The sequence below is a fragment of the Acomys russatus genome, chromosome 28, assembly GCF_903995435.1.
Source record: "Acomys russatus chromosome 28, mAcoRus1.1, whole genome shotgun sequence".
NCBI lineage: Eukaryota > Metazoa > Chordata > Mammalia > Rodentia > Muridae > Acomys > Acomys russatus.
In genome coordinates, this window is record NC_067164.1 from 39,089,581 (window position 1) to 39,113,764 (window position 24,184).

The window sequence follows — 24,184 nt, forward strand, 5'->3', positions numbered from 1 at the left end:
TGGGGACTTTGTGTCTAAAGCTGATAATTAAACACCTGCAAGAACAAGATGGAATTGAGCACTTGGTTATGTCTCATAAAACATGTGGAAACCCGTTTCTCTCCCAACATAATTCAAGAGAGCTGTCACTTTCTTTTGGAGACTTAAGTCTGCTTTGAGACACACGCCCTTGGGCCACCTAGTGACGACGTCGGAGAATCATGCAGATAGATGTATGTCTGAGGGCCACTTCTGACTCAGTCAGTGCCCAGTGGCCCTCTGTGCTAACCATGTCTGAGGGGGAAACCACACGAGGACAAAATTTCAAAACCATCAGCTGCCACCCTCTCCCCGCTGACAGCAGACCCGACCTGCTGTTTGGGGGACGTATTATGGATGAGTTTAGAACTTTAGGCTAGAAAATCCACTGAGAAGTAAGAACTCCCGGGCTGTTCTGTGGGAGCTTGGAAGGTAAGAGTGCCAAGAGCAGCGTGAGCGACAGAGGCCTGGCGGGCGAGGGGTCAGAAGGAAGCAGAGATTCTTCTGGGCCTTTATGTGAAGAGTCTGTGGTTCTGGTCAGCTGGAACCAAAGAGCCAACTGTGATTAAGAAGAGACCAGTGTCAAGCCAGGCGTGGTGGCGCACGCCTTTAATCCCAGCACTTGGGAGGCAGAGGCAGGCGGATCGCTGTGAGTTTGAGGCCAGCCTGGTCTACAAAGTAAGTCCAGGACAACCAAGGCTACACAGAGAAACCCTGTCTCAAAAAAAAAAAAAAAAAAGGAGAGACGAGTGTGGTCGAAGTGAAATGTTCTGGGAAGAATTTCCTCGGGGTCAGCACAAAGAAACTGTGGTCCAGAAGCAGCCAAGTTATATCTCCTTTGGTGGCTGAACTTGGTAGTGTCAGAGTCACCCAGGTGGCACCAGTTTTGAAGGCATGAAGGGGTCATGGAGAGCAGCTGAGGCTTGGCACTGTGAGAGGCCAGGAGAGGCTGTTGGTGAAGGTGCCGCCTCAGTGGCCGTTAAAGCCCCAGGGTTGAAGGGTCATGCAGAGAAGTTGGGGCAACATGAAGGCGCTATGAAGAGAGCCCAGGAGAGGCTATTAGTGGAAGTGCAGCCCAGTTACAGAAGAAGACCCCAGCATTTTCAAGACTCCGGTCCCATGGGGCCAGGCACAGTGGAGCAGAGCTGGCTAGAACTTAGAAGACAGGCTGTGTGCTGCAGAGGGTGGAGCTGAGGTGACTCACCCAAGCCCTTTGGAAAAGCCCAGAAGATCGTGAGTGAATACTGGATGTTGAACACTGAGTTGTTTGTTTGTTTGTTTGTTTTATGTATACAATATTCCCTCTTCAAGTGAGTGAGCAGGCCAGAAGAAGGCACCAGATCTCTTTACAGTCAGTTGTGAGCCACCATCTGGTTTCTGGGAATTGTACTCAGGACCTTTGGGAGAACTGCCAGTGCTCTTAGCCTCTGAGCCATGTCTCCAGCCCCTTGTTTTTCAAGACAGGGTTTCTCTGTGTCAACTTCTCTGTTCTAGACTCTCTTTGTAGGCCAGGCTGGCCTCGAACTCACAGAGATCCACCCGCCTCTGCCTCCTGAGTGCTGGGATTAAAAGCGTGTGCCACCACACCCAGCATCCGACAGTGCCTGAAAGTGCTGCACAGGGTGAGAAAAGCTGTCACCAGCATCACCCAACTATGGGCATGTTCAAGCCACAATAACCACCTACCAGGCAAGATGTGCTCCCTGGTGCAATAGTGTGTGACTACCCAGAGGATAGCTGTCTTCGTGAGGGTCACTGTCACTCCGATGAAACACCATGACCCAAGCAACTGGGAGGGAAGGGTTTACTCGGCCCACACTTCCACATTACTGCTCATCACTGAAGGAAGTCAGGGCTGGAACTCAAACAGGGCAGGAACCTGGAGGCAGGAGCTGATGCAGAGGCCATGGAGGGTGCTGCTTACTGGCTTGCTCCTCATGGTTTGTTGAGCCTATCTCTCTCTTTTCTGAGCCTTTTCTGAGGCAGCTTCTCTATGTAGCCATGGTTATCCTGGAATTCACTCTATAGACCAGGCCTGCTCCTGGCCTCCCCCAAATCCGTCCTGGGAATTAAAGTTCCCTTCTTTTCTTTCTTCTTCCCCTTCCTTCTTCTTCTTCTTTCGTTCTTCTTCTTCTTCTTTCTCTTCTTCGTCTTCTTCTTCATTCCCTCTTCTTTCCTTTCCCTACCTTCTTCCCTTCCCTCCCTCCTCCTGCCTCCCTCCTCGCTCCTCTTCTTCCTCCTCCTCCTAAAGATTTATTTATTAAGTATACACAGTACTTTGCCTGCATATATGTCTGTATGCCAGAAGAGGGCGCCAGACATCATTATAGACAGTCGTGAGCCACCATGAGGTTGCTGGGAATTGAACTCAGGGCCATTAGAAGAAGCAGCCAGTGTTCTTAACTTCTGAACCATCTCTCCAGTCCCCTTGCTGCTTTCTTATAGCACCCAGGCCCACCAGCCCAGGGGTAGTGTCACACGTCAATCACTAATTAAGAAAATGCTCTACAGCCGGGCATGGTGGCGCACACTTTAATCCCAGCACTTGGGAGGCAGAGGCAGGTGGATCGCTCTGAGTTCGAGGCCACCCTGGTCTCCAAAGGGAGTCTAGGACAGCCAAGGCTACACAGAGAACCCTTTTCTCAAAAAACAAAAAACAAAACAACAACAACAAAAGGCTGGCAGAGAGAGGTGAAGTGTCCAATTCAGCTCAGTTTGATTTCTTTTTCTCTATTCTTTTCTTTCTTTTTCTTTCTTTCTTCTTCCTTTTTTTTTTTTTTTTTTTTTTTTTTTCTTTCTCTTTTTGGTGTTTTGAAACAGAATTTCTCTGTGTAGCCTTGGTTGTCCTAGACTCACTTTGCAGACTAGGCTGGCCTCCAACTTGCAGTGATCAGCCTGCCTCTGCCTCTTGAGTGCTGGGATTAAAGGCGTGCGCCACCACACCCGGCTCAGTTTGATTTCTTTATGCCCTATGACTATAATGTATTCTTTATAGGGATAGGGGCTTATTGAATTCCAGTGGGCAACCAAGAGCAATGGTAACATCCGGTCTTGTTCATAGTAACTTGGGGACCTCCCTGGCTGACAATGTCTATAGACCTGACATGGAGCTTTGAGAACTCATGGCTTCTAGGAGGAGCATTACCTATCCACAAAAGATACCTTCACTTAAAATGGTTTTCATTGCATTTTCAATAGGCTTATAAAATTGGTTTCCATATGAATTTTTTCAAATATCTGTAATGGTGGGGCAGGGGCAAGCGGGGGAGTCTTTTCAAATGTCTTCTTCAGTTTCTTCCATGTTTTCAAGGTTCTTTGTAGGTCTTTTCCTTAGATTGACCTCAAAGCACATGTGTTAGGCTGCTGTGGACAGCATTGTTTCCTTTAGTACTCCTTCAGTGTGGTCACCATGGGTAAACACTACTGGTTTTTACCTGTTTGTTTTGTAACCTGCCGCTTTGCCGAGCATGTCTTTCACATCTAGGAGTTTCTCTGTGGCTGCTTCAGGGTGCCTCAGGTGCAGTCATCTACAAATAAAACTGCTTTGCCTTCTTTCTTCCATATTCTTATTTCTCTTATCTCTTTCATCTTCCTGCTTTTCATATGGCTTCTGGCACTATATTGAGTGGGAGTGATGCCAGTGTGCACCTTGTCTAGTGTGATGCCAGTGTGCACCTTGTCTAGTGTGATGCCAGTGTGCACCTTGTCCTAGTGTGATGCCAGTGTGCACCTTGTCTAGTGTGATGCCAGTGCATGCCTTGTCCTAGTGTGACGCAGTGTGCACCTTGTCTAGTGTGATGCCAGTGCATGCCTTGTCCTAGTGTGACGCAGTGTGCACCTTGTCCTAGTGTGATGCCAGTGTGTACCTTGTCCTAGTGTGATGCCAGTGTGCACCTTGTCCTAGTGTGATGCCAGTGCATGCCTTGTCCTAGTGTGATGCCAGTGCATGCCTTGTCCTAGTGTGATGCCAGTGTGCACCTTGTCCTAGTGTGATGCCAGTGTGCACCTTGTCTAGTGTGATGCCAGTGTGCACCTTGTCTAGTGTGATGACAGTGTGCACCTTGTCTAGTGTGATGCCAGTGTGCACCTTGTCCTAGTGTGATGTCCAGTGTGCACCTTGTCCTAGTGTGATGCCAGTGTGTACCTTGTCCTAGTGTGATGCCAGTGTGTACCTGTTCTAGTGTGATGTCAGTGTGCGCCTTATCCTAGTGTGATGCCAGTGCGCACCTTGTCTAGTGTGATGACAGTGTGCACCTTGTCTAGTGTGATGCCAGTGCATGCCTCGTCCTAGTGTGATGCCAGTGTGCACCTTGTCTAGTGTGATGCCAGTGTGTACCTTGTCCTAGTGTTATGCCAGTGCGCACCTTGTCTAGTGTGATGACAGTGTGCACCTTGTCTAGTGTGATGCCAGTGCATGCCTTGTCCTAGTGTTATGCCAGTGTGCACCTTGTCCTAGTGTAATGCCAATGCATGCCTTGTCCTACTGTGATGCCAGTGTGCACCTTGTCCTAGTGTGATGCCAGTGTGCACCTTGTCCTAGTGTGATGCCAGTGTGCACCTTGTCTAGTGTGACATCAGTGCATGCCTCGTCCTAGTGTGATGCCAGTGTGTACCTTGTCCTAGTGTGACGTCAGGGCGTGCCTTGTCCTAGTGCGATGCCAGTGTGCACCTTGTCCTAGTGTGACGTCAGGGCGTGCCTTGTCCTAGTGCGATGCCAGTGTTCACCTTGTCCTAGTGTGAGGCCCACACACATCCTTGTCCTAGTGTGAGGGCCATGTGCACCTTGTCCTAATTTGCTGCCCATGAGTACCCTTGTTCTAATGTCCACAGAGATGCTTTGAGTTTCTGTCCACACACTAAATCCTTAGTACAGATTTGTCATGTGCAGCCTTTATTAAACTGGGAAGTGTCCTCTTCACATGAAGTCTCCCTGGGGATGTTTTGTCATGAAGGGATGTTAGAGTTTCTGTATTTACTTGGATGTTCATGTGACTGGACATTCAAACCATTTATTTATATGACAAATTATGTTTACTGACTTGAGTCATCACTGCATGCCTGGAATAAAGTCAGCTTGATCAAGCTGAAAGAAATTTTTGATGGGTTGAATTTCATTTGCAAGTATCGTCTTGGGAACTGTGTGTTCATTAGGGAGACTGGTGTGTAATATTTTTGTTTTGGTTTTGTCTGACATTAGAATTAGAATACTGGTTTCATAAAGACTTTGGAGGGACATTCTTCCTTTCCTACCTTATGGAACACTTTGAGAAGTTCTATCATGACTGATAGAATCCTGTGCTAAATTCATCCAGATCTGGGCATTTTTCAACTGGGAGAGTTTAAGTTATCACTTCAATCTCACTTTTGTAGATCTTAGAAATTATTTATTTTACCCTTGTTTTAATATTTTTTATTTAATTTTAATTTATGTGTGTTGGTGTGAGGGTGTCAGATCTTGGAGTTACAGACAGTTGTGAGCTGCCATGTGGGTGCTGTGAATTGAACCCGGGTCCTTTGGAAGAGCAGGCAGTGCTCTTAACCACTGAGCCATCTCTCCAGCCCTATTTTACCCTTGTTAACTGTAGTAAGTCAAATGCTTTCAGATTTTCCAGTTTAGTGCAACGTAAAGCATTATGGTATGGCCCCATAATTTTCTGGATTTCATTGGAACCTGCTGTGATGTCTCCTTTTTCATCTCAACATGTGTACTGTGGCACATGCTTAAACACAGGTGTACATCATAACCACATAAGAGCATGCAAACAGTAATAATGAGTGGATTATTTTTGTTATTTTAGGAAGAAGGGCTGCAGAGCTGGCCAGTGCCTTCCACATATGGCAACATAGTAGGAGGTGATGTCTAGGAACCAGAAAGTGGCCCTTACCAGATGCTGGGGATTCTTTATTTTGAGAAAACAAAAATATTTTAAGCTAGTTCTTGAGATTTTTATCATAGCTGTCCAAATAAACCAACAGTATTGGCTGAAAAAATCACAACACAGTGTGGCAGGGTATTTGGTCACACTGTGAATCCTGAGATTGTGTTGGGGGGAAAAAAACTGTTTCTGGTTGCGGTGTGGCTCAGCCCTAGCACACACCTTTAATCCAAGAGGTTCCTGTCTGAGTGTTGTAAACAGCATTGAAGTTAACTCTAGGTCAAGAGCAAGAAACCAGTTGACAGAGACTGAACATGAAAAAAAAAAAAAAAGAGAGAGAGAATGGATAGAGAGGCACACAGGAAGTAGAAGGGAGGGACATTCCATTTAAGGAAAGGAGCATTGAAGGAAGGTCATCTGGGTGCTTTCTCTGCCTCTCTGAGCTAGAGGGTTTTCACCCCAGCATCTGGCTCCAGAGCCTTTATTGGTAAAATTGAACAATTGATATTTTGTTTAAAAAGCGACAATGCAGTCTAACTATATTTAGAGGGAGGTAGAAATGTTACTTTTGTGTTGAGGCTAGGGCAAAGAGAAACTTCATAATCTTTTTTTTTCTACTAATAAATCAATATATTGTGTCCCCGCCCCACCCCAGAAAAGAAAAACTCAACATTGTTAAAGTATTCCAACCAGATTAAACAAACCTGAAAGCTCTTTGGGGAGTGTGATCTCTTGCCAGAGCAGCCATGTTCTGAATTAGAATTCCTCTACACAACATCCCAATATCATGGTGGTGTTTGGATACATGACAAGACACAGAAAAAGAGTGATCAGGCAAAGCAGTCTGTCTCCATAGTGGAAACTAGGAGGAGAGGTGTAGGGGAATTTTAATCCAGCAACATGGCTACTCTGGCTAGAAAACAGACACGCCTTTAATCCCAGGAGGCAGAGGCAAGCAGATCTCTTGAGTTCAAGGCCAGCCTGCTATAGAGCAAGTTTCAGGTAAAGAAAAGCTTAGTGTGGTGGTAGATGCTTTAGTCCCAGCACTCAGGAGACAGAGACATGCAGATCTCCGAGTTCTAGTCAGTTCTGTTCAGGTAGTTCGGTTGAGTCAGTGAGCTGAGAGGCCGTGCAGTGGAGTTGAGTTTGTGGCAGTTCAGTCCATGGAATTCAGAGGTGGTTTTACCAGGAGAGTTTTTACAGAGACAGGTTGAAGAGAGAGCAAGCCAGACACAGGTGAAGACAGACTGAGCCAGAGGATGAGGAGCCAGAAGATTAGAGCAGACTACTGGGGTTAGTTTGAGACCAAGCAGAGCAATTCAGAGAATGAGAGAAAAGACAGATTGAATCAGTCAGCTTGGAGAGGCGTTTGAACCAGAATAGCTGAGTTGAACCAGCTGACCAGAGTTCAGAAAAATAAAAGAAAGAAAGAAAAGAAAAGAAAGGGTGAGCTTATTCATCAGTAAATCTCAGAGGCTGAAAACATTCTAGGCCTAGAATAGATTGTATGGAGTCTAGAAGCTTCCAGGACTAGGCCTAGGTTAGCAGATGCAAACAGTAAATTTCTGAGACAGCAATTAAATCTGCGGAAATAAACGTTACTCTTAGAGAGAACTCCTGTTTTTAAAAATAGTCTCTATCTGACTCTTTAAATTCATGTTATTTTTTTAGCTTTTTTGGTTTTTTGTTTTGTTTCATTTTGTATTTTGGTTTTTGGTTTGTTTTTTAAAGATTTTATTTATTTTATGTATGAGTGCTCTATCTGCATGTGCACTTGCAGGCCAGAAGAGGGCTTCAGATCCCAATATAGATGGTTGTGAGCCACCCTGTGGTTGCTGGGAATTGAACTCAGGACCTCTGGAAGAATAGACAGTGCTCTTGTCCACTGAGCCATCTCTCCAGCCTCCTTGATTTTGGTCTTTTAAGACTGTTTATCTTTGTAGCCTTGGCTGTCCTGGAACTTGCTTCATAGACCAGTCTGGCCTCAAACTCACAGAGCTTTGCCTGCCTCTGCCTCCCAAGTGCTGGGATTAAAGGTGTGCACTGCCACCACCACCACCCAGCTTATTACTGTCTTTATTAAATCTGGTTTTTAACAGTCCGATCAGTTATTTTATTCTATAGACTTTTAGACTTTTGGAAACATTTGCAGTTTCCAAGGAAACGATTGGATACATTATCTGTGTGACTTGATGGACCAGAGGTACTATCCTAAACGGAATGCACACACTCGGCAACCAGGCTGAGCTACAGAACAAGCGCCTGGCATTCATCTTATCACAGCACAAAACACAAAATAAAAAATACTGGTTTTTTTATTCCTCTGTGAGTGAGAGAGAGAAGGTGTGTGTGTGTCCTGATAAGTTTCATTAGTTGCTCACAGGAATATTAATGACAGCTTTTTCAGAGACGTATGGCCACCTGACCAGCAGTTACTACAGTACTGAAAAAAGGTTTCTTATTTGCAGTTTCTCTGGAAAACTGGGAAGATTTTCCCCTTGTAGGGAACAAGATTGGAAGTTCTTCCCTGTCATCACTGTGGCAAGGCCTCAGCAGGCCGAGCTGAGAAGCTGCCTGCCCTTCAGCAAGAGTCATGTTTGTACCCTCAAGTCTTCGCTGTCACCTGTCTGTCGTCACTGACTTGTTTTGATCATTGATGCTACTTGCGTCACACCAGGATGACTGGGCTTGGGCTCATACTGCACGCCTTCCCTAACACCAGGGTGAGTGTGTTCATAAAGACAACTATCTGATTTGATAACTCCGGTGCGTGGGTTCATAATGCCTGACTAATGCATAATCTTAAAATCCCAGCATGAGCTGGGCGTGGTAATGCTCACCTTTAACCCCAGCATTCCAGAGGCAGAGGCAGGTGGATCGCTGTGAGTTCAAGGCCAGCCTGGTCTACCAGGTGAGTCCAGGACAGCCAAGGCTACACAGAGAAACCCTGTCTCAATAAAACAAAAAACAAAACAAAATCCTAGCATGGATGCCAATACATCAAGAATTGTTCAAAACAAAAACAAAATGCCAGGCCTGCTGGCTCTGTGTGCTTGCCTTTGCCACCAGCACTGGAGAGGCAGAAGCAGGTGGACCTTTGTGAATTCCAGGGTAGTCTATGTCCGGGCCCACCGGACAATCAACTGAGACCCTCGGACCCCTAGGGAGAGAATGGAGGACAAGAGCCTCAAAGAACGAACAGCAAGTCAAGGAGTCTGATCAAGCTGACAAAATTTTATTTTCTCAGGCTGCTTATATACTTTAAAGGCAGGACGTAGGGAGGAGGGTGAGACGGTGAAAAGCGATTGATCTTGGCTGCAGCTGTGCAGGATATCAATTATATCAATTAGGGCCAAGGGGAGGGGGGAGGGGAATTGAGCTCATAGCTAGCCACATTCTGAGAAACCACGTCAGGAACCTGGTTGACTGATAGAGCCAGGCCAGGTGGGTGTCTAGGCGACCGTGACCCTAGATCCATATCTGGTTCATGAGAAGCCGAGAACAATAAGGTTCCAGGGTGATTGTGGAGAAGTCTTTGTGAAGAAGGAGGAAGTGAAGGAAGAAGGCCTGAGGGGACCTAAGTTTGTGGAGCCAAAGCATTTTGAGCTGAGCAAAAGTACAAAGCCGCCTCTGGCAAGTCTACACACTGGATTCCAGAACAGCCAGAGCCACCATGTGTGTGCTGGAAATCAAACCAGGGTCATATGTAAGGGCAACAGGGGCTCTTAACTTCTAAGCTGTCTCTCCAGTCCTTGAGATTGGTCCTCAAAAAAGTGGCAGGATGTGAGGTCACAAGAAAAGAAGCAAGCAGGACAGTTCAGCCCTGCAGCTGGGACTAACTCTTCTTTTAAACACCTGTGCGTCAAGGGAAAGTTATAAGGCATGAAAAGAATAAGAAAATGTGTCAAAATAAAAATAGAGCTGGAGAGATGGCTCAGAGGTAAGGAGCACTGGCTTCTCTTCCAAAGGTCCTGAGTTCCAGTCCCAGCAACCCACATGGTGGCTCACAACCATCTATAAAGAGATCTGGTTGTCTTTAATGCCAGCACTCCTGAGGCAGAGGTGGGTGGATCCCTATGAGTTCAAAGGCCAGCCTGATCTACAAAGTGAGTCCAGGACAGCCAGGGATATACACAGAGAAACCCTGTCTCGAAAAACCGAGAAAGAAGCCGTGTGGTGATGGCACACGCCTTTAATCCCAGCGCTTCGGAGGCAGAGGCAGGTGGATCGCTGAGTTCGAAGCCAGCCTGGTCTACAAAGTGAGTCCAGGACAGTCAAGGCTACACAGAGAAACCCTGTCTCAAAAAAACACAAAAAGAAAGAAAAACCGACAGAGAGAGAGAGAGAGAGAGAGAGAGAGAGATGCAGGCAAAACACTATACAAAATTAATAAATCTTTGAAAAAAAAATAGTTGCTGGGTGGTGACAGTCACCTTTAATCCCAGCACATGGGAGGCAGAGGCAGGTGGATCTCTGAGTTTGAGGCCGGCCTGTGAGTTCCAGGACTACACAGAGAAACCCTGTCTCAAGAAAAAAATAATAATCTTCAGAAATGAGCTGTAAAGCAAGGTGGACCTATCAGCTACCTAACAAAAAATTCAGAACAGTCTCTGCCATGGTGCTGTGCGTTAATAAAGAGCATTGGATAATCAGGATAAAATCAGGGAAATACGATCTGGGGGTGCAACTCGGTTGGCAGAGTGCTTGCCTACCATGCATGGAGCTCTGGGCTCCATCCCCAGGGGCACACAGGTCAGGCATGGCGGTGTGCATCTACACAACCCCACCACTCGGGAGTCAAAAGATCGGGAGCTCAAGGTCTTCCTCTTGAACTATGGTGAAGGCAAGGCTAGCCTGGAATGCTATAGACCCTATCTCCATGGATAGATGGGTTGATAGGTTGATGGATGGGTGGTTGGGTAGGTGGATGGATGGATAGACAGACGGATAGATGGATAGATGGATGGACAGATAAAAGGATGTGCATGGTAGCATTCACCTTTAATCCAGCACTGCAGAGGCAGAGTCCTAGGCCAGCCTGGTCTGCAGAATGAGTTCTAGAACATCCAGGGCTGTACAGAGAAACCCTGTCTAAAAATAAGAAAGAAAGAAAGAAGGAAAGAAAGAAAGAAAGAAAGAAAGAAAGGAGGGCCCCGTATGGCGGCACATGCCTTTAATCCGAGCAGAGGCAGGTAGATCTCTGTGAGTTCAAGGCCAGCCTCGTCTACAAAGTGAGTCTAGGACAGCCAAGGCTATTATACAGAGAAACCCTGTCTCAAAAAAACAAAAAGAAGCCGGGCATGGGGCGCATGCCTTTAATCCCAGCACTTGGGAGACAGAGGCAGGCGGATCGCTCTGAGTTCGAGGCCAGCCTAGTCTAGTCCAGGATAGCCAAGGCTACACAATGAAACCTTGTCTCAGGAAAAAAACAAAACAAAGCAAACAAGGAAGGAAGGGTGAATGTGCTGTCTTCAGCAATAGGGTTATTTTGTCAAGTTCTTGTGAGTAACCAAAAGCAGTGGGGGTGAGGGTAGGTCTAGACCCTCCAAACAAGTTAACAAGTTGGCAATGGTGGCCACACAGCTAGGCACTGAATTTTCTGTTTTATAAACTCTGGGAGGAGCTTACACACACACACACACACACACACACACACACACACACACACACACACACACGTGTATAGGGCAAACTCTCTAAATATAGAGAGCTCATGAAAGAGGAAGTTTCCATGCTGCTTTTTCCAGCATCCTTATTCTTAGCCTCCCTCTGCTCTCCGCCTGACTCCCCCACCCCTCCCCTGACTCCCCCACCCCTCCCCTGACTAGGCCCCCATCAGTCTCCTTCCCCCTTATTAATTCTATCCAGCAAGAATATGAAACCCTTTGCTCAAGAGCTGGAGAGCCGATGCCACAGCTAAGAACCCTGGCTGCTCTCGCAGAAGACCCACATTCGGTTCCCAGCACCCACATAGACACTCACAGCTGTCACACTCAGTCCCCAGCACCCACATAGACGCTCACAGCTGTCACACTCAGTCCCCAGCACCCACATAGACACTCACAGCTATCACACTCAGTCCCCAGCACCCACATAGACGCTCACAGCTGTCACACTCAGTCCCCAGCACCCACATAGACACTCACAGCTATCACACTCAGTCCCCAGCACCCACATAGACACTCACAGCTGTCACACTCAGTCCCCAGCACCCGCATAGACGCTCACAGCTGTCACACTCAGTCCCCAGCACCCACATAGACACTCACAGCTGTCACACTCAGTCCCCAGCACTCGCATAGATGCTCACAGCTGTCACACTCAGTCCCCAGCACCCGCATAGACACTCACAGCTGTCACACTCTGTCCCCAGCACCCGCACAGACGCTCACAGCTGTCACACTCAGTCCCCAGCACCTGCATAGACACTCACAGCTGTCACACTCAGTCCCCAGCACCCGCATAGACACTCACAGCTGTCACACTCAGTCCCCAGCACCTGCATAGACGCTCACAGCTGTCACACTCAGTCCCCAGCACCCGCATAGATGCTCACAGCTGTCACACTCAGTCCCCAGCACCCGCATAGACGCTCACAGCTGTCACACTCAGTCCCCAGCACCCACATAGATGCTCACAGGAGGTCTGATGCCCTCTCTTCTGGCTTTGTGAGGTACCAGGTAGACATATGCTACCCAAACATACACGCAGGTAAAACACACTCAATAGATAAATATTTTATAAACTAAAACCTCCACTCATTATTTCGCAAAGCTCTTAATTTTTCTACAAGCAGTTTTAAGAGATTCAAAACATGTGGTGAAAATATTGTGTAACTAGAAGACTCTGCCGGCTTCAGAAGACATTTTTCTCTCATTAACGAAGAACTTCAATTTCTTCACATCCTATCTTTTTTTAAAAAGGTATTATATGCTTTATACCGCAAAGCTTTTGACAAAACAAAAACAAACAACAAAAAACATGTTTAACTTTCACAGAAGCACCAAAGAATAGAAATCTAACATAAACCAAGCAGTAGTGGCACATGCCTTTTAACCCTAGCACTCAGGAGAATCTCTGACTTTGAGGCCAGCCTGGTATATGGAGTAAGTTCCAGGACAGCCAGGGCGACACAGTGAAACCCTGTCTCAAAAAAATTAAAATTAAAAAAAGAAGCCTGGCATAACCTATGTCTGAGGAAAGGTGTGACACACTTAAGAGCCCCTAGAAGGTCCTGAGCCAACCACGGACTACAGAGAGACACTCACATGTGGCCTTTCTGCATACAAAGTCTCCAGGAGTCTTTTAAGAGAAAGAGATATGACAAGCAATTATGGGGACTACACCATGTTTTAAAGAAAGATCTAGAACTGGCATAAAGAGAGTGTGACTTGGTGATGGAACCCTGCCTATGGGCTGCAAGGATACATGCAGAAGAGCTGGGGCCTCAAGGAGCAGCACACCAGCCACCAGGAACTTCCATGCAGTTGCTATGTAAAGAGAGGCAGAGGGCTTAGCTGGTGGCTGGTGGTGGCTGGTGGCTGGTGGCTGGTGGCTGGTGGCTGGTGGCAGCTCTCCGAAGGTGGCGGCCTTGGGCTGTAAACAACTGGGAGAAGGAAGGTGAGGTTTCAATATCATTTTTGTGCGCGCTGTGTACAAGTCCACAAACGTTTGTACTTGGAAAGAAGGCTTTGGCAATTTTCTCTTGGGGCTCTGGATCCCTTGGGTTAGCCTTGGTGGTTGTCATGGCTGTGCCCATGGCAATAGTGCACAGTCACTCAGGACTTCACTCAGTCAGGGCCACTTCTTGCTCTCTACAACAGAGGTCATGTGTTTCCACCACCACCCCACCCCCACCTCTCTCTCCTCTGTCCTCTGTCCTGCCACCCCCCCCCCGTCTTCCCCCACACACACACACACACAAAGGAGGCAGTAAGTGTAGAGGTTGAAACATTCCATCCTTCAGGAAAATTCCTTAAGAATGAACGTAAACAACTAAAAGAAGGGGGGGAAAGCTTCAGGAAGTTCCAGAAATGTAACTAGATTCATTAGGCTCTTCCCTGCCGCAGTACTCAAGCCAAGCTGCAAAGAAGACCCTGAGACCAGACCAGTGCTCTTAACCTCTGAGCCATCTCTCCAGCCCCCAGGCAGCCAAAATCTTTATCAGCCGAACGACCTCATCAGTCTAGTGTCATGTTTTGAATTATAATACCAGGCCATATCACACACACACACACACACACACACACACACACACACACACTAACAAAACTCTCAAGACTTAACTCTGTCCCCAAGGCCGGCCTCAAAGTCACAATCCCCTTCCCCCAGCCTCCAGCCCATTAGAATGGCAGATGTTCACACCACAATCCCCTTCCCCCAGCCTCCGGCCCATTAGAATGGCAGGTGTTCACACCACAATCCCCATCCCCCAGCCTCCGGCCCATTAGAATGGCAGGTGTTCACACCACAATCCCCTTCCCCCAGCCTCCGGCCCATTAGAATGGCAGGTGTTCACACCACAATCCCCATCCCCCAGCCTCCGGCCCGTTAGAATGGCAGGTGTTCACACCACAATCCCCCTCCCCCAGCCTCCGGCCCGTTAGAACGGCAGGTGTTCACACCACATCTAGCTTCAAAACAGACATTCGTGAAATGTTCAATAGTTCAGGTTTCTAGCAAGGTTAACAGAGTCAGCCAACCATCTTTTACACCTAGATTGCTGTGCTACAGGGTCCTGTGCTCACAGCAGTGCCTATCACCAGAGGCAGCCTCACTTGGCTGTAGGCAGCTCACCCAGTCCAGTTATACTCCTGTGAACTAGGTGCTGTTATTATCACCACTTCACACACAGACCAGGAGACAGACTCACCTAGCCCAAGTCACAGTGTTGTGATTGAAGAAAAGCTAGCCTAGGGTCTGTGCTCTTTTCTGTTTCTCAGTGCTGGAGACTCAATCCTCACGTATAGTCAGTCTACCCCCATGTTACACACAGGCCCAAGGCTGGACAGCTAAGCGCTGCTGCATCATGGTCCCTTTTATCAAGCTGGGAGAAGAGAAGACCCTAAAGCGCCTGCCGAATCTCTTAAAAAACAAAACAAAACAAAACAAAACAAAGCAAACAGTGCTTCAATAGCTGAGTAATATTCCATAGTGTCAATGTACCACAGTTTCTTTACCCATTCTTCTACTAAGGGACACTTAGGCTGTTTCCATGTTCTGGCGATTATGAATAAGGCCGAGATATTCCAAGGAGTGGAATAGCTGGGTCTTGAGGAAGCCCTATTCCCAGTTTTCTGAGAAAGCGCCAGATAGATTTCCAAAGTGGTTATACAAGTTTGTATTCCCACCAGCAATGAAGGAGTGTTCCTCTCTCTCCACATCCTCACCAGCATATGGTGTCACTTGAATTTTTGATCTTAGACATTCTGATGGGTGTAAGATGGAATCTCAGAGCTGTTTTGATTTGCATTTCCCTGATGACTAAGGACGTTGAGCATTTCTTTAAGTGTTTCCCAGCCATTAGATATTCCTCTGTTGAGAATTCTGTTTAGTTCCAAGCCCCATTTCTCAATTGAGTAATTTGGTTTGGTGGTGTTTAATTTCTTGAGTTCTTTTACATTTTGGATATTAGATATTTGTCAGATGTAGGGTTGGTGAAGATCTTTTCCCAGTCTGTGGGCTGTCGCTTTGTTCGGTTGACATTGTCTCCTGCCTTACGGAAGCTTCTTAGCCCATTTATTGATTGTTGACCCTAAAGCCTGGGCTGTTGGAGTCTTGTTCAGGAAGTTGTCTCCCGTGCCAATGTGTTCCAGGCTCTTCCCTACTTTTTCTTCTAACCAATTTAGTGGCTCTGGTTTAATATTGAGGTCTTTGAAATTTGTGGATAAATGGATTGAGCTAGAAATGATCATAATGAGTGAGTTAACCCAGAAGCAGAAAGACTCAAATGGTATAAACTCACTTATATCTGCATACTAGCCCAAGGTGCATGTCCCACGAAAGCCTTCACTAACCAGGAAAGTGGGACAGAGGGGAGGACATCCTATTGGGACTCTAGGTGAGAGAAGCATGGGAGAATGGGGAAATAGAAGGATCCAGAGAGTCCTAGAAACCTACAAGAAGAACATTATGACGGGCAGATCTGGGCCCGAGGGTCCTGTTCAAACTAAGGCACCAGCCAAGGACAATACATGCAGTAAACTTCGAACCCCTACCCAGATCTAGCCAATGAACAGGACATTCTCCACAGTTGAGTGGAGAGTGGGATCTGACTTTCACATGAACTCTGGTGCCCCATATTTGACGTCCCAGCACTTGAGAGGCAGAGGCAGGCGGATTACTGTGAGTTCAAGGCCAGCCTGGTCTACAAAGCAAGTCCAGGACAGCCAAGGCTACACAGAGAAACCCTGTCTGAAAAAACAAAAACAAAAAAAACAAAAAAACCCAGGCATTAGTATCCAAATACGTTTTATTGTATTCAAAGTCTAGAAAACGTATCCACACAAGCTCAGTTCTTTCCAGTTAATTGCTCGTTCCCCCAGCCACTCAGCAAATGGGTTTTCACAGTGAGGCCGCCTCTGTCCCTTCATGTCCCTTTCACACACGTGCTGCACCTGATCCGGGTCCATTGCAGAAAAAAACTAAAAAAAACTATAGCCAGAAGGGAAGTGGGGTGGCACTTTTTCCAAGAGAAGAAAAGCAAAGTAAGCCTTACTTTAAAGTACCACATGATGAGAAAGAAAGAAAGAAGGGAGAGAAAGAAAGAAAGAAAGAAAGAAAGAAAGAAAGAACCACATGAGAATGAGTGAGACTTTGCCAAAATTTGATAACTGTCGAGTTAACTGAAATGAAATCTATCATTTTCTTAACTGGATGGAATTTTTCATTTCTCGGTTTGTTTGGTTTTTTTGTTTGTTTGTTTTGTTTTGTTTTGTTTTTTAGCAAGCTTCATTCTGACCTTGTTTTGAGAACTCTCCTTGGGGATCTCAAAGTTGCACCTTCCAACGTCTCTCCAGAATGCTGCCTTCCGCAAGGACTGTCCTCTTCCCCCACACAATCTTATAAGCATTGAAACCAGTGACACAAAATGACTCAACTCCAGGCGGGTTTTCGTCTACTTAGAGGGAAGGCTGTCGTGTGTGACACAAAGGACAGGAGTGTGGCAGGAACTCAGGGGCACTGTCACAGTGTCCACCAAGCCATGTCTAAGACATTGGCCCAATCACCCAGAGGCACCGCTGCGTCCACTTAACACAGTGAAGGAGTTAGAGGACCTTCACCCCCATAGACGCTGGAGACGGGTTCAGACTCAGCAACGCGATGGGTCACTTGGGTTGAAGTGGTCTTCTTAAACCAACTTTCTTTTGCCTCAGGGAAGCCTGGATTTCTGCACGCGCTTTCTCCTGATCCTTGAGTTTTGTTAGGCGCTTTATTTCGTAGTCCTTTTCCAGTTTGATGGCTAAAAAATAAAATAAAATAAAATAAATCAAGCAAATGAAGCCATCTTTTTGTGGCGTTTTTCACTTGGCACCATCTCAAAACTGAGTATTGCACAGCAGGTGGACACTGTTGAGCTGACAACTTTACTGAGGACAGACAGGGGACAAGGGTGTGCATCGTGAACGCAAAAGTTCTTATGGTAGCCGAGCATGTTGGCACGTGCCTCTGATCTCAGCACTCGGGAGGCAGAGGCAAGAGGATCTCTGTGAGTTCAAGGTCAACCTGGTCTACCAAGTGAATTCAGAACAGCCAAGGCTACACAGAGAGGGTACCCTGTCTCAGGGGGGAAAAAAGTTCTTGTGGTAAATGCTAGTAAATGCTCTGATCGCGCGCTTGTTGAAGCCAGCCTTAGCGGACTCACCTTGTGCTGATGGGAGCAGGACTTCTTTGGTTTGGCATGCTGTGAGTGTCGTGGGACTGCCAAATGCGATCTCCCCCAGGAAGGGCAGCCTGAGGTTCGTTAGGTTCGTGTACCAGGTCTTTGTGAGCTGGGCAAGGTCCCAAGGTTCCTGTCTAAGGCAAAGCGTCACGCACCCATTCAGTCAGTTCTTCCTGGGCACGCTGTTTGACACACAGACAGCGTCTTGCTACCTTTCCCTCCACTTTTCGCTTATAGAAGCTTTTCCAGAGTTACCGCCCTAACTTGGAAAACAGACCTACCAATTAACACAGAGACACATTGGTAAAAGACCAGAAAACATGCCAGGGTTTGTTCACAGTGTAGCAGCCTACAATTCCAGCCAATGCGCTAATGAGATTGTAATCAGGAACTAGAAGCTACAATCTATTTATTTACCTACTTACTTACTTACTTACTTATTTTTGACACAGGATCTCACTGTGACACCTTGGCTAGCACTGAATTTCTGTGTAGACCAGTCTGACCTCAAATTCACAGAGAGCTGCCTCCTTCTGCCTCCCAAATGCTGGCCTTAAAGGTATGTGCCACCACACCTAACTGCCATGTGTTTTTGTGTCTGAACAAATAGTATCACAAGCTGGATAGAGTAGTGTATGCGTGCAATCCTGAGAGTGGAGGGACACAACTATAATCCTAGTGCTTAGGAGGCAGAGGCAGGGGGACAGTGAGTTTGAAGACAGCAATGGCATCCTGAAAACTGTCCTCTGATCGCCACTCACACACACAGGCATATGCATATCCAAACACTCATAGGTAAGTAACTATTTAAAACTTCAAAACAAAAAATAGATTTATACAAGGATATAAGAGAAAGATAGATGAAAGATAGATAGATGGAGGGATAATAAATCGACAGATAATATAGACTGATATAGAGATAATGGTAGGTAGGTAGATGATATAGATAAATAGAGACTGGTGAAAAGATAGAATAGGTAGATTCTACGAATAGGTAGATGGGTAGATGATAGGTAGAAGATGATGGATGATGATAGGTAGATGATTGGTAGAGTGTATCACAAAAGTAAGAAAGGGGCTGGAGAGATGTTCATTGATAAAAGGGCACTTGATCTTACTGAGGACCAGGGTTCAACTCCAGAACCCACATGGTGGTTCACAACCATCTGTAACTTCAGTTCCGGCGACCTGGCGCCACCTTCTGGCTTCTGTGGGCACTGCATGCGCATGGTATACAGATAGACACACAGGCAAAATACTCACACAGGGAAAATAAAGCCAAAGAAAGTGAACGGGCCCTTCGCCACACTGAGCAGGTGATATACAGAGCGCGGGCACGTGCGGAGGCTCTAGTACATAATCTCGAGAAATAAGTTACACTCATTAAAACGGTGCCTATAAACCTTAATGTTGCTTAATTCTGAAGGACAAATATCAGCTACGTATTTCTAATCCACAACCCATAATACTTTAGCCATATATGCTCGAGTCTGAGTGGGGAAAATGGTCTGCATGGCCAATTCTTCAAGGCCAGCTAAGGTTATGTAGTAAGAAATAATAATAATAATAATAATAATAATAATAATAATAATAATACCAATTTCTATGGCAATACCACAGAGTGCAACTACTGTGTGGTGCTAGCAATGTATTAATTATATGTTCTCTGTATTCCAGGCACCCAGCAGGTCTTAGACGTGCATATTATTTGCAAGCCCCCACCACAATAGATAGGCATGCTTTGCCGGGCAGGTGGTAGCACACGCCTGTAATCCCAGCATTCAAGAGGCAGAGGCAGGCGGGTCTCTGGGAGTTCGAGGCCAGCCTGGTCTACAAAGCCAGAATGTTTTCAGCCTCTGACACTTGCTGCTTAATAAGCTCATCCTTTTTAGCTCTTTCTGAGCTCTGGCTGGCTGGTTCAGCTCAACTGTTCGGACTCAAGCTCCTCTCCTAGCTGACTGATGCGATCTGGCTTCTCTCTCAGCCTCTCACTGGTTAGCTCTGCTTGGCCTTAAACCAACTCCAGCAGTCTGTTCTGATCTTCCGGCTCCTTCTCATTCTCTGGCTCGTTCTGTCTTCGCCAGTGTCTGGCTTGTTCTCTCTGCAGCCTCCCTCTGTAAAAAAACTGTCCTGGGAAAACTGCCTCTGAATTCCAGGACATCCAGGGCTACACAGAGAAACCCTGTCTCAAAACAAAACAAAAACAACCAAAGCCAGATGTGGCCTTAAGGGAAGACATGGTGTGCAGGGGGCACCAGGCTTGGAGCTCAGGGCTTGACACCAAGTCCATGCTGATGTATGGTGCCTGCCAAAGAGGACAGGAGGCTAAGCTGACCCTTTGTACCAGCTAAGGGAGTGTTCTTATACCGTGGTCCTTAGTACATTTGTTCACTCTAAAGTTGTCTTTTAAGATGATAACAGTAAGCTTCTGGGGCCAAGCAGCAGGCCAGAGGAGATAATTACCTCAGCTCTCGACTGCCCTGATTTCCCTCAGTCGGGAATTGTGGTCTGGAAGTGCCCTGGAAATGAAGCCAAATAAATCCTTTCTTCCCCTGTGTGCATATTTTAACTTTTCAGATCCTTTTACTATTTTATATAGGTGTTTTGCTTGTGTGCGTCTGTGTATTTCATGCATGCTTTACACCCGTTGGATCCAGAAGAGTGGGGGCAGATCTCCTGGAACTGGAGTTAAGAGACTATTGTGAGCCACTGTGTGGGTGCTGGGAACCAAGCCCTGATCCTTTGCAAAAGCAGCAGGTGCTCTTAATCCACGCGCTGAGTCTCTAGACCCCATTTGTATATTCTTATAAAAGTGCCATCTGGGAAGCTGGACCATCCCTCTGCGCCCTAACTGCTTTGGCAAAGGACGGAGGTTTGGTTCCCAGCATCTACAGAAGGCAGCTCACGACCACCTGGAACTCCAAGTCCAGGGAACCCAACACCACCTCAACGTAGTGCACATACAAAGAGGTATGTAGAAACACAAAATAAAATGTTGTTTTGACACAGGGTTTCTCTGTCACCCTGGCTGTCCTGGAACTCACTCTGTAGACCAGGCTGGCATTGAACTCACAGAGATCGGCCTGCCTCTGCCTCCAGGCATGTGCCACCGTGCCCGGAATTTTAAAAAAAATTTTTTTTCCAAGTATCCTTTTAAAGACAAAAATTCAGACCCTTTGAAGTGTTTTCCTGTACTCTAATAACTTGATGGGAACAGAAGAGCTGAGCTCTGTCCCAACCTCCAGCAGCCGAGAGGCTATAATTAAAACAAAACAAACAACGCAGGCGTGTGTGTGTGTGTGTGTGTGTGTGTGTGTGTGTGTGTGTGTGTGCGTGTGCGTGTGCGTGTGTGTGTGTGTGTGTGTGTGTGTATGCATACTTACACTTTGTAACAGCTGCCCTTCAAAATGGTTTGCACTGTGTTCCGTCTTGGCAAGCCATACGCCATGACGAGAATGAGCACAGCCTTCCTCACGTAGGAGCCTGATGTAATATCGCTCTCTATTCACTTTGCCTGAAAGAACATCAACCGCCCTAATTAACGGCTCTCATTTCAATATTTTAAGGCCAAATAACCAAAAGGTCCCCGAGAAAGCATTAGGGCGGGAGGGGCGTGGTCAGGAAGCGCATCGTAAACATTCACTGGACCTGAACCCTGAACATAAAAGCTAGTTATGTTCATTTCCTGAAGTCGCCCAATCAATTCAGACACCATCTAAGGAGAGAGAAAGCCAGGCGAGGGTCGTCCCGTGCGAGGTTGTAGTTGGCAGCCATTGTTGGATCTCGCTGGTTCTCGCAGCTGCGCGCCCTTGTGGCTGTGATAGGGATAACGACACCAGACACCCGGTAGCACGGGCTGGGAACCCCAGGCATGCACTGGCTGCCTCAGGGCGCAGCAGCGAGTGCCCGCCTCGCCCTCCCACGCCCGTGCTGCTCCCCGCGCCTGTATACCCGGCGGGATGTCAGCCGAGCCTGGCCGCGACCCCGCGAGCCAGGGCTGCTCGCTCTAGGCGCACATGGCTATGCACTCTCATTGGTCCCGCCGCGGACACGCGCCTGTTTGCTCCAGTGTCAGCTTTGCTAGCCTGGCCCGCGCCCTGCGTCACCAGTCACCTCAATAAAGGGCTTTGTGTACGCGCTGGACGCAGGGGCCCAGCTCTCTGCTATAGGAGTCGCACCCCACGAGTGGGTAACAGTTGCCGTCCACGCCCACGCTCACTGGAGGTTCCTGGGACAGCTCCTCGTTCCTGCGAAGAGCAGATGGACTTGTGTGGACAGTCTGCACTGCAGTGATGGCGGTGGGGGGAGGGGGAGGGGGCCAGAAGGTTGGGGGTGGAGTTTCCGTCTAGCCACCTCTTAGGGTCCCAAGCAAATGGGACCCACATGGTTGCTCACAGCCATCTGTAACTCCAACTCTTGGGGACGTGGCACTCTCCTCTGAACTCCAACGGCATCATGCATGCCTATAGTGTACATGCATACACATAGGCTTGACTGAGACTCCATAGAGACCCAAAGCTAGAACCATCAACTAAACAGCTCCGGGATTTCTGGCTGTCAGAAAATAAGACAGACCAAGGCTCGGCTCGGGTGTTAGAATGCTTGTCTAACAGACAAGAGCCCCTGGGTTCAACGCCCAACATCAAAGTCACACTGGTGGTGGCACATGCCTGTGCTAACAGCATTCAGGAGGTAGAGGCAGGAGGATCAGAAATCTGAGGTTATTCTTAGCTGCATGGCCAAGAGTAGACTAAATGCCAGCCAGGCGCCAGCCAGGTGTGGTGGTTCATGTCTGTAAGCCCAGCACTCAAGTTTGCAGAGGCAGGCATATCATTGTGACTTTGAGGGCAGCCTGGTCTACAAAGAGAGTCCAGGACAGTCAAGGATACACAGAGAAACCCTGTTAAAAAAAAAAAAAAAGGCCGGGCCTGGTGGTGCACACCTTTAATCCCAGCACTCGGGAGGCAGAGGCAGGCGGATCGCTGTGAGTTCGAGGCCAGCCTGGTCTACAAAGTGAGTCCAGGACGGCCAAGGCTACACAGAGAAACCCTGTCTCGAAAACAACAACAACAACAACAACAACAACAAAAAAGTAAAAGTACAGAGCCGGGCATAGTGGCGCACGCCTTTAATCCCAGCACTTGGGAGGCAGAGGCAGGCGGATCCCTGTGAGTTCGAGGCCAGCCTGGTCTACAAAGTGAGTCCAGGACAGCCAAGGATACACAGAGAGACCCTGTCTCGAAAAACCAAAACAAACAAAAAGTAAAAGTACATCTTAAGGCCTGGAGAGATGGATCCTCAGTTAAGAGCCCTGGCTGCTCAATCAAAGGACTCAGGTTTGAATCCAGCACCCACACGCACGCCGCTCATGGACCTCTGTAACTGCAGCCCAAGATAATGGACGCGCTCATCTGGCCTCTGCAGACACTCTATGCACATGGTGCACAGACATACATACATACATGCAAGGAGAATACCCATGCACATGACATTTTTAAATATATCTTTTAAGGCAGGAAATAAAATATCAAATTCTAGAGAGGACGGGACATAAGTAAGGGCAATAAGAAAAGATACACAAAATGTATGCTACCTTAAAAATACCAACTTCTACCTCTCTCTTTTCACCCCATCTTCCTCCCTCCTCTGTGTGTCTGTCTATGCTCATCATCTCCACCCCCATCTCTGAATCAGTCTCCCTGTTCTGACAGTACCCCACCCTTACTTTCCAGTTAAAGAAGATTGTGTTTGGTCCAGAAAGTTACCATTCTTTTCATTGGTTAGGTGAGCACTGCTGCCACCTAGTGTTACAAAGAGGAATGCAGAAGCGACTTGAGTGCCCAGTCACAAAACTGAGTCAACTGTGATAGCATTTACCTGTTTTTTGTTCTTGTGGTTTGTTTGTTTGGTTTGGTTGACTTGGTTTGTGTGTTTGTTTGTTTGTTTGTTTTGAGACAGGGGTTCTCTGTGTAGCCCTGGCTGTCCTGGAACCACTCTGTAGACCAGGCTGGCCTTGAACTCACAGAGATCTGCCTGCCTCTGCCTCTCCTGGGATTAAAAGCGTGCACCAGCCAAGTGGTGGTGGCGGCATACAGTTTAAATCCCAGTACTCTGAAGGCAGAGGCAGGTGGATTTCTGTGAGTTCGAGACTAGCCTGGTGTCGAGTGAGTTCTAGGATAGGCAAGGCTACACAGAGAAATCCTGTCTTGGGGAGTTGTGGGAAGTGGGGGTGGAGGGTGGGGTGGGTGTAGTCAATGAAACTCATTTACTTGGAGACTGGAGATAGCTCAGTTGGTAGTGTGCTTGCCTAACATACAGTCAACGCCTAGCATCTCACTGACCAAGCATAACACCGAATGCCTTTAACCCTAGATCTCAGGAGGAGAAGGAAGCGTGTCAGAAGTTAACA

The 24,184-nt window shown here is 47.3% G+C and overlaps 1 protein-coding gene across 1 annotated transcript; it reads right to left on the reverse strand.

Moving 5' to 3' along the window:
- Positions 1 to 16,825: 16,825 nt before the first annotated feature.
- On the reverse strand, positions 16,826 to 21,519 carry C28H4orf36 (chromosome 28 C4orf36 homolog). Its single transcript, XM_051170707.1, has 3 exons — positions 21,159 to 21,519; positions 17,758 to 17,909; positions 16,826 to 17,355 (listed from the first exon to the last, which is right to left on the reverse strand). The coding sequence occupies exons 1-3, from the start codon at positions 21,221 to 21,223 to the stop codon at positions 17,222 to 17,224; spliced, it is 351 nt and encodes a 116-aa protein (XP_051026664.1). The 5' UTR covers positions 21,224 to 21,519; the 3' UTR covers positions 16,826 to 17,221.
- Between the last annotated feature and the right edge of the window lie 2,665 nt (positions 21,520 to 24,184).

Excerpts from the sequence above, each read along its gene's own strand:
- C28H4orf36 (XM_051170707.1), bottom strand. The coding sequence starts at position 21,223 with ATGGCGTATGGCTTGCCAAGACGGAACACAGTGCAAACCATTTTGAAG. Across the intron at positions 17,910-21,158 it reads AAGGGCAGCTGTTACAAAGT|ACAGGAACCTTGGGACCTTG; the intron begins GTAAGTATGCAT and ends GCTTTGCCTTAG. Across the intron at positions 17,356-17,757 it reads CCTGCTCCCATCAGCACAAG|CCATCAAACTGGAAAAGGAC; the intron begins GTGAGTCCGCTA and ends TTTATTTTTTAG.